Genomic DNA, 11,120 nt, shown 5'->3' on the forward strand with positions numbered 1-11,120 from the left:
ACAAGGAAAAAATAAATAAATGTTCAACAAGTACGCGCTTAAGTCGCTGTCTGTTCAAGGAATGCTGAAATGTCAGTTACTCTTCATTATGGCTTATAACTTTTGGCATAAAGTTAAAATATTTGTCATACCTGACCAGAAGATGTTCAAATATATGTTAATTACACATCTTATTTAGCAGAGGTAAATTAAACGGAATACTCACGTATCCTTGCTCGATGAAAAATGAGATGCCCAATGGTCAGTTGAAATTTAAAAGGCTGAGTCACGCTTCAGGGCAGTGAAGAGTACAAATGTCGTCCAGACATCCTAGCCACAACCGTAAGCAGTGGCCCTGAACAGTGGTTCAATGTCAACATTGTGAAATCGCTGTAACAACCTTACCACACAACGTAGTTATAGCAACCTTTTGATGTTGTTAGAAGGTTGGTACAACATTCTGTGTTTGCTGGGAAGACAACCCATTATTTTCTAAAAAAAAAAAAAAAAAAAAAAAAAAAAAAAAAAAAAAAAAAAAATCACATTGACTCAGGATATTTATGCACATAAGGAGGTCTTGAATGTGCCAAAAATAAACTAATTTTCGACCAAAAACTAAGTTACGGCCTTTTGCATGGCAGAACTGTGGAGGACTGTTTTGACAGTGAAACAACTAGAATCAATGAAAACATGAAATCATAGACTACTTATGGATCATCATTTAATGTGCTTTTTGTGATTGACAGTTAGTCACAAACCTCCTGTTGATATTGGCCAAACCATTCCTTCAAACTGCTTCTGCAAGGAAGGAGGACTCCTTAATCATTCTCTAGTCTAGGAAGAATTGCAAAAATCTGTCAGTGGATGTGTGGCCCAAAACCAGACCACTCATAGTCATCATCTTCCTGGCTGAAGGTGGTGTTCACAGAACCAGACCCCGGAGCATCATCCTGGCTGAAGGTGGTGTTCACAGAACCAGAACCCTGAGCATCATCCTGGCTGAAGGTGGTGTTCACAGAACCAGAACCCTGAGCATCATCCTGGCTGAAGGTGGTGTTCACAGAACCAGAACCCTGAGCATCATCCTGGCTGAAGGTGGCGTTGACAGAACCGGACCCCTCAGCATCATCCTGGCTGAAGGTGGCGTTCACAGAACCAGAACCCTCAGCATCATCCTGGCTGAAGGTGGCGTTCACAGAACCGGACCCCTCAGCATCATCCTGGCTGAAGGTGGCGTTCACAGAACCGGACCCCTCAGCATCATCCTGGCTGAAGGTGGTGTTCACAGAACCAGAAACCTGAGCATCATCCTGGCTGAAGGTGGTGTTCACAGAACCGGACCCCTCAGCATCATCCTGGCTGAAGGTGGCGTTCACAGAACCGGACAGCTCAGCATCATCCTGGCTGAAGGTGGCGTTCACAGAACCGGACCCCTCAGCATCATCCTGGCTGAAGGTGGTGTTCACAGAACCAGAACCCTGAGCATCATCCTGGCTGAAGGTCATGTTGACAGAACCGGACACCTCAGCATCATCCTGGCTGAAGGTGGTGTTCACAGAACCAGAACCCTGAGCATCATCCTGGCTGAAGGTGGCGTTCACAGAACCAGAGCCCTGAGCATCATCCTGGCTGAAGGTGGCGTTCACAGAACCAGACCCCTCAGCATCATCCTGGCTGAAGGTCACGTTGACAGAACCGGACCCCTCAGCATCATCCTGGCTGAAGGTGGCGTTGACAGAACCGGACCCCTCAGGATCATCCTGGCTGAAGGTGGCGTTGACAGAACCAGACCCCTCAGCATCATCCTGGCTGAAGGTGGTGTTCACAGAACCAGAGCCCTGAGCATCATCCTGGCTGAAGGTGGTGTTCACAGAACCAGAGCCCTGAGCATCATCCTGGCTGAAGGTGGTGTTCACAGAACCAGAGCCCTGAGCATCATCCTGGCTGAAGGTGGCGTTCACAGAACCAGAACCCTGAGCATCATCCTGGCTGAAGGTGGCGTTCACAGAACCGGACCCCTCAGCATCATCCCGGCTGAAGGTGGCGTTCACAAATTGATTGTCTGCAGAAATGGAGAAAGAAAGCATTTGCTAAAAACAAAATAACCATGTAGAGCATGTTAGATTAAGAAACACAAAAAAAGAGAAAACCAAGGACCCATCTTCAACTGCAGAGCCAAAAACTGAGAAGCACATTGATATTTAAAAAAATACAGACAAGAATACTTACTACAAGCTAAATAAACTCACCATGCCATACCAATTGAAGATAAAGAACCACCAAAACAGTAATCAAACCCATTCTATAACAGAAACTGAGACACTAAGAAAATCAATGTAAGAATACAAGATAAAGTTTCAAAACAACCAGGTCTTTTAAAGCCAAACAGAAATCTGTACCACCTGAATGACTCGTTAACTCATTATTGGGGCGGATCTGCTAATTAGTGAGATCAATGTTTAATTAATCAATCAGCGTGAAAGCATAAACAACAACAACAAAAAACGTATTAAATGTGTCAGTGCCATTGTTGTGTCTCAAGAGGCACACCAGTAATATTTCAGTGCAAGTTGCATTCAGTTGAAACTAAAACCTGCATTTTAGTCTGGGACTAGGCTCAAGCTTTGTCTGCGAAACTGGGCAGTACAGTATTATTCCACATCAACTGGTGAAAAAGCACCAAATAAAGAGGACAGAAAAAGCACAAAAAGTTGTCTCATTGAGAAAAAAAGAGTTTAGTACCAAATATGCGTCTAAAATTTTTATATTTTCTCATGCTATGATTTCTCCAGAAACAATCAGTCTAAAACTAGACTGAAGACACATCTGCCAGGCAAACAGCCAACTCCTACTGTAACTACATGTAACTCTATCAGTGTAGGGAGGCTCTGCATTTTTGGACTGTTTTTGACACACAGAGCAAAACAACTTAAATTAATGAATAAATCACACAGACCACTTATGGATCATCATCATTAAAAAGTGCTTTTTTGTGTTTGACAGTTAGTCACAAACCTCCCATCCACCTGTGTGTTTCATGAATGAAAACACAAGGCTTTAAAGCAGGGCTTGAATTTCGTTTTTTTTTGGGGGGGGGGGGGGGGTGGGGGGGGGGGGGGGGGAATCCCTTAGGTTATTCTTATGGGGGGGTATTTTTTTAATTTGATGGGGGAGTAGGGGGGTGGGTATTTTTCCCTCCAAAAAATTATTACATTTATCTCGCCTAAATTTTTGCCAAATAATATACAATAGAATAAAGATACAAATAAAGAGAAAAGTTTTTTAATAGGTATAACACTAGTATTCAGAAAAACACAGAAACTGAATAAAGTAATGAAATGGAAAATAACACTGGGTAGTATTTTAGTCCTGACTAAATTAAATAAATATGCTATTCTGATTCCTTAAACTTAAAGCTATCTTTTGTTGTTTTGACAACAAAATTAATGACAGACACATATGGCTGCCGTCACTTTAAGAGCTAGTGCATGGATCATGTGTTCATTATAATGTCACATGTGTTTTATGCTTATTAAATACATAACCGACTGTGTTTAAAGGATACTCACAAATAACGAAATTCACACTTTTCAATTCAAATTTTGCGTGTTAAAGCAATATAAGCCGTGAAAAAGAACTGTTGTTATTGGCGCGCTGTTTTTGAGGCTGCTTTTCTACATGCACACATCGGTACCATATCTCAGAGAGCACGCGAGCACCAAATAGGTTAAACTGGTAAGACTTGAAAAGACGTGCAAATTATGAACTTTGGTCACGATGCACTGCTGGCCCGATTGTGTAATATTCATGTCCCGACTCCAAAGCGCGAGAATGTAGACAGTATCGCGGTCTGCAGAGTGCTTGACGCTTGCCTTGTGCAAAACCCATTTTGAGAGACAGAGAGAGAGAAGACGCGGCAGCACCCCCGAACACTCACGCTGTTTGTGAAATTAAGTCTTGCAGATGGTTTTAAAAAGACTGATTTGATTTTATAATCTGTGTGGATTAATTTACTAATACAACCTATATGCTAAAATGATTTAAAGGTTGCGGGAATTCCCTGCATTATGAGTGGGAGACCTGTGGGAATGATTAGAATTGTGCGCAATACCCGTGCCGAAAGCCCTGCTTTAGAGTAATATAATAGGGAGTAAACTAGATTAATGTTGGTCAAACTATTCCTTCAAACTGCTTCTGTAAGACAGTAGGGCTCCTTAAAGGTGCACTATGTAAGAATTTTGCAGTAAAATATCCAAAAACCACAAGGCCAGTGTTATATATTTTGTTTAGTTGATTACTTACAATATCCCAAATGTTTCCAACTATTTGTAAATCGTGAAAAAAATTGCGATTTTAACCAAGGAACCGGGACGTTTGAAATTGCAATTTTAACCCAGGAACCGGGACGTTTGAGCAGGTGTGAGGGAGTCGCCAGTCAATGGCTTCATATCCGCGGTACCCTCGGTTTCCGTTTGTACTGCTATAGTAACCATTGCGACAGACGTGGACAACTGGGTTATGCCTAGCGGTACGCTCACACTGCTGTTTTTTTGTTCAAACATTTTGGACCATGGCAAGCAGACTTTGGGACAAAAAGAGGACTAAAACGAGGATCAATATCATTTTCGAGATGCCGAGAGCTTCGAGCTCGACTAACTTCGACTTGCGAGTGGCGTCTCTGTCAAGAGTGTTGCATGTACTTTATTAGACATGTGAGCAAATGTACATAAAACTAATCAATGTTATATAGTTCAACATGATGAAATGTTAGAATATGATCTGTATGTTATTCTAATGTTGATTTAGCTTACTGCTAGTCTCATACAGCCAACAATCTAACACATAGAATAACATTCAACACACTCAAATGCAGTTTAGTGTGATAGAGTAACTGCTAGACTAAGTGATACAGCGCTGCTTTACCTCACAAGTTGCATTTGTCTAATAAACTGACCTGTGTGAGTAGTAATAAAGCACTTGCGTGTAGTTCGGTAGAATTAATTGTTCTTCTTCCTTTATATCCGCGGGATTCGCGTGTGGCGCTGATATCTGTCTCTCATTAGCAATCGTGCACTGCCTCATACCACAGTCATGTTAAAAACATTAATGTATTCACTCATCCATAAACATTATTAGATACATCAGCTTGACAACAAGATCCATAATTCCGCTTAATGCTTTGCGTCATCAACCTACGGCTTTGTTATTGTAGGTTAGCGACCCCTAGCGGCATATTGTAAAAATTACATATTGTAGCTTTAATCATTTACTATGAATATCGCAATTTCTGCACAATATAATTGCAGAAACTTTTTCCTATCATAGTCTTCAAAGAAATTAAATTGTAAAGAATCAATCTTCACTGAACTTCACAGCTGAAGATTTGTTGGGCCAATCCTGACCTCAAAAGGCAGGCCTCCTGTTATCCACATGACAATAAAGCCATTACAAACTAATCTAAGTGGCTGTAAAATCTTAACAAATCTAAAAGCAAGATGCAGTTAACAAAAACCAACCAAGCAACCCATTCCAATAGACATACAATTTTACTTTGTTACACAGAATCTTGAATCATGTTAAGTTAAATAGACAGGGCCAAAACAGAACCGGACCCCTCAGCATCGTCATGGCTGAAGGTGGCGTTGACAGAAGGGAAAATCTTGGGATTCATTGACCTCCACTGAATAAACACCACACAGCAGCCCTGTGTGTTGTTGGGTCTTCTTTCAGTGGAGGTCAGCACTGCCCTACAAAGGCAAAATACCTTAACCTCCTGTGGTCGGCGGTCGCGCCGGCGATACCAGCTTGCTTTTTTTCTTATCAGTGCAAAAGAGACTCAAAGTACTCTGTTGATTTCGATCTTACATATAAGTGTTATACATCATTCGAGCCTGTTAAGTGTCTATTTTTTTGTGTATACTCACAATAAAAACAAAGTGTTGTGCATTTTGCCAAATAAAGAAAAATAAACATGATACACGTTCTGCCATCTCTCTCAATGTGAAGTCCATTCTGAAACGCGTCCGAAAATGAACTCTAACCCTGCGAATACTCAGTCACACAGGCATACAGGCACACAGGCATAAAACTTGAATTCTCTTCTTTTAAATGAAGTAATTTATATAAAAAAAACAAATATTCTCAGTTTATGTAATCTGTATTAAACGAGAGAGATGCCAGTCGTTCTCATTTCAGCTCATTGTAGCTCATTAAAGGGGAACTTGGCAACTATTTCAACCTATGCCTCGTTTCCACTGAGTGGTACGGCACGGTACAGTTCGGTTCGGTACGCAATTATTTGCGTTTCCACTGTCAAAAGTTGTGAATGGTACCAAAAAGCCGAACCGTACTGTACCACTTTTTGGGTACCCTTCCGTTGTGGTACCTAGCACAGTGGTACGGTACTAAAAGGTGGAGCTAGACTCACTGCAGAACGTTGATTGGTTGACAGAGTATCGTCACTTGCGCGTGCTACAAGGGCATTAGAAGCGCCATTTTTTAATATACAGTTGAAATAATACTACTGTTATTGTGTCACGAAATGTAGTTTTAAGAGTTTTTCAGGCGAGAAAGTAGTTTTTTAAAGCTCAAATCTGTGGTTTATTTATAGATTTATGATAATTTGAAGATCCATTCCAAGCAATCACCGGGTGCTCGGCGCTCAAGTACCCCGCCTGGAGCAGCCTTTCCCCGGCTAGTCGTTCTGATGTTTCCCGCTGACTCTGACGTCTCTGTAGTGGTTAAACATGAGATATAATTCGTCTTGTACAGACCTAACAGGCGATCTTTGGTCTCGTGAATCTATAATTCGTTCCCTGGCCAATAGTTTTGGCAGAAGGCTAAGTGAAGTTTCATATATTTGAGCGCTGAATTTGTATATTTGACTGAATTGTTTGCTTTATGTTATTAAAGCTTTACTGTATATCTTTTTGTACCTTTTACTTATACTTTTATAATGGCTATTATTGATAAAACTGAAATTCAACAAAAATAGATAGTTTTGTCATTTTTTTATTTTATTACAAGATCATCTGTAATGTTGTTTATTGCAACATTTGTACCAATGCAATACATTGCCTGGAATATGTTTAATATTTTTAAATTTAAACGAAAAGAGGCAGGATTGTGTTTTATATTTAGTTTTGTTATAAATATAATGTTACATACATGCAGTGAATATAATCAATAGTCTATGCGTTGCCTGAACCACATTTGTGTGCTTATAATGTTTAAAATGTATTTAAATTAAATCGAAAAGAAGCAGAGTGGTGTTATATAACATATTTCGTTTTATTGTTGCCTAAAATGTATATAACCGGAGTAGCAGAGCGAGCTGAGTGGCGCATTCAAGAACGCACTATTCCATCAGCAGAATTACTGGACTCGCGTCCTCGGGAGTCATTCTCCTGAGTCGGACTTTGCGTGGCTACTTGGTATTGAGAAACGCCTAATGCCAGCGCTTGTTTCTTGTGACAAACATCCCGAGAAGCAAGAACAAGATCTGCTGTCTGTCATCCATTGTTGTTTACTATGTCGCTTTCTTCGCGCGAAAATGACGTCGATCGCTTCTTTCCGGCAAACACCACGCCTATCAAGTAAGGGTACTGTTGGCAGTGGAAACGCTAGCCGGATCATGGTTTACCGACCCGAACCGTACTGTACTGTACCGTATCGTACCGTATCGTACGCCTCAGTGGAAACGAGCCATTAATTAAACCGTTTAGAAATCATTTGGATGGTTAAATAACCTGTTCTGGTGAAAATGGTGACTTTCCCTGCTCCCCCCAGCATTCCCAGGTGGAAAACCAACCTTGCAACATGGGGACTAACGTCCCAGTAAGTTGGAAAAAGGAAGTCTCGTGAGAAGCGAGAACGAGCGAGAAACACAAACTGCTGTATGGCAATTCGACATAATTCTATGATACTGTGTATGATGTATTCCCCACCTCGGTAGACATAGGTCCACGCGATAAAGTTGGCCGGCTTCGATAATAACAAATGCACATGAGCAGCGGTAGAAAGGAGGAGGAGGGTGCCGCAAGTGAGTTTCTTTACGACAGTGTTGTGAAATATACGCCCCACAGCTGTAGGGGGAGCTCGATGAGAAAACATGCGACAACAAAAGTGAAAATCAGCGAAGAAATGGCTAGAGTTGCCAAGTTCCCCTTTAAGTGCTAATGTGAGCATGCCCACGGAGAGCGCACGCTATTCAAACGCAAATAATCTGAGCCGCAAACGTGTCAATGCCCACATCAACTTGATAAAACACATCAAGTTTAATCAGACTCGTACATTGGGATGCTGTGAGGAATAATACTATCATAATTATAATCCTGGAAAATTTACCTCAGAAGTGCCGGTTTAGTTTCATTTCGAGGAGCAACGGATCCAGCTGAGGTGGAATAGTAAGTTCTTTATTCTCAAGTGCTTTGTTCTAATCGCGATATGCAATAGTGTCTGTAAACCGCAAAAAGACTGTTTAAATATGAATCGCATGTCTGTGTGTGAATGAATGAACTGCACAGATGCGTGCTGTTGTTTACTACAGAACAGCTTGCATCTGTGCGAGCAAAGTATTAAACTGCAAATTAACATTTATATGCTAATATATCATAAAAACGATATGTTATAGACGAAATGTGAATGTGTAGCAAATTAGCTCTATGAAATATTAATAAACAATCATAACTTGTTATAATTGATTTTGAATATTTGGATCAGTTAACCCTTTCACGCGTACGATCACACCGGTGTGATCAGTCTTGGCTGGTCCCTGGAGCGTACGATCACACCGGTGTGATTAGAACGGTCAGTGCATCACGTGATCAACTGCTAAATTCAAACGTGCTTTCGCGCGTTGGCTGGCGCTGAGCCAGAGACTCAGTGCTGTCATATATCACAACTATTGAGTGTTTTCAACCACATAATGTTCATTTTAGGTTTCAGACATTTAAATACACATAAGTACTAGCAAAACAATGATTTTGAGTTTGTAAAATACACACTGATGTCTATGGAAGCGGCAATAATAATCCTTTCTATTATAATAAGACGACACATTTTATTCATATCAAATACACGTTGTGAAAGTAGCTTTACATTTGACCCTATTCTTCTCCCAGTTCACCGGCCACTTACTTTCATGTATTTCGTGAGAAGTGGAGGAATTGACGTGTTGTAATCCAACAGATCCGATTCTCTGAACTGTAAAACAAACTAAAATGGCGCCGCCCATTGTGCATACAGCTCAACTAACGCGATCGTTATAAAGATGTTTAAACAAGAAAACCCATCCACTTGCACATATTTGACAATCGGAATATCAGTGTTTCATGCTATAGCTAATACATTTGTGAATATTTTTAATAAAAAAGGAAAAATGACATAAAAGCAGATCATCACTCATTCAGCACTGTGTTGTGGTTGCGCTGTGTCACGTGACAAGCAATGATGCGTCACCATGGAAACATTAAAGTGACAAGTTCTAAATAACGGTCGCCTTGAAAAACTCACGCTGGGGGGTCAGTTAGAATATTTTAAACATACGTGTGAAAGGGCTAATCGGGTTAACTTGATGTAGCTACAATAACATTACAACCAATTACTCGGTTCATCCCGTGAACACTCAATATTGGTTATTAATTGATTAATAGAAATGTACATTTCCAGGGCATGGGAAATGTCTTTCTTACTAAGTACTACTAAGAGCAAGTAGTCAAGATCAATGATTAGTGATTCCAGATATGAGCTTGAGACACGGACAACTTTACGTGTGACATGAACAAGATTTTATTAACTAGACTAAACATTTAAACAACTCTAACATACACATACATACATGCATACAGTTTACCAAGGGAAAGAGAGCTGAAGCAGAATACAGGAAAGCAAAAAGTTATAGCATTGTTTGAAGTTCAGCAGATCAACAGCCTGAGCAAACCATTAGTTTAGTTCTGACACGCCCTTCTTAAAAAGGGGTAAGGATACTTAATGTATCAAATAATAAGACTAAGTTTGATACTTGCATGTCTCGCCCATTTGAATTAAACTGTCCTGATGCAATTTGTTGAGGCTTCAGTTGTTCATTGCTGATGTGGTCTTGACGAGAGAGAACCAGTGGGAGTCAGATGATCTTTGGTGAATGGAAAGACAAGGCCACTGCCTGGCGCAAGCTTGGGAGTCCTTGAGTGACTTCTAGTTCAGCATCATCTTCACATTAGGACTTCTTAGGAAGGACCAAGAGAGTAAGAGAGTAAGAGAGCCCGAGGCTAAGAGAGCAAGAAAGCTAAGAGGACAAGAGAGCTAATCTTGTGATCAGTGATTTTTAAAGCATGAAGATGACACACCCTCTGGAGGTGCTCACATATTATGGTAGCCCTGTTTCTGCTAATTACACCATTGCCATTAATATGTTTATAAACAACTGAAAAAAGCACAGGGCATGTTAAAACACCTTAGACCCCAGAGGGTTAACTCGCTAGGGTGTGGAACTGAAAAAAAACAACTTTAAATATTTGTAGTTGTCCGGCCAAATGTATTATAGGTAGGACACTGGAAATCTGGCAATTAGATGTTTTAGTAATGAAAGTTATCTACATAAAAAAATCTTGTGCTCAAACTTGATTTTTGACCCCTATTTTGAAGTTACTCTGCCTTTGTATTGGCTCCAAAAAGTGAAAAAAAGCTCCAAGGCAAAAGGCAGTAACTTACACATTATCAATGGTTGCTGATCACCATTTACACAATCATTATAGACGTATAGATTATATACACTTCCTGAGATTCGTGTTTGAAGGTGTTGCCCTCCTCGTACGTTCGCAAATTGCTTTCCCAATTGAGACTCAGTGGGGAACGCATTCTGGACTACCTCGACGACTAATGGATTCATAGGACAACCTTCTATGTTTTGCGTCTTTTCAGTATGCGGTGGTTTCAGCTGTCTGCCCTATTATTGTGCTTGTGACCTTGGCTCGTCCCACGGATTTATGATGGACACTATGGCCTCGTTTACACTGCAGGTCTTGATGCCCAATTCTGATTTGTTGCCTATATCCGAATTTTTTGACCGTACACACGTTCTTTAAATTGTGACCCATATCCGATTCATGAGTTTACACTTGACATACTATCTGAAACGTCGC

The 11,120-nt window shown here is 40.6% G+C and overlaps 1 protein-coding gene across 1 annotated transcript in view; it reads left to right on the forward strand.

Annotated features, from left to right (window-relative positions):
- Positions 1-11,120, forward strand: part of LOC130095042 (uncharacterized) — a 38,008-nt gene that overhangs the window by 13,586 nt on the left and 13,302 nt on the right. The window contains exons 5-6 of the mRNA XM_056261686.1: positions 1,120-1,749; positions 1,795-2,039. Of these exons, the coding sequence (XP_056117661.1) occupies positions 1,120-1,749; positions 1,795-2,039 (875 nt within the window). The remainder of the gene's footprint in view (positions 1-1,119; positions 1,750-1,794; positions 2,040-11,120) is intronic.

Source organism: Rhinichthys klamathensis, unplaced genomic scaffold (genome assembly GCF_029890125.1).
Source record: "Rhinichthys klamathensis goyatoka isolate OS25496 unplaced genomic scaffold, OSU_Roscu_1.1 h1tg000184l_1, whole genome shotgun sequence".
NCBI classification, from domain to species: domain Eukaryota; kingdom Metazoa; phylum Chordata; class Actinopteri; order Cypriniformes; family Leuciscidae; genus Rhinichthys; species Rhinichthys klamathensis.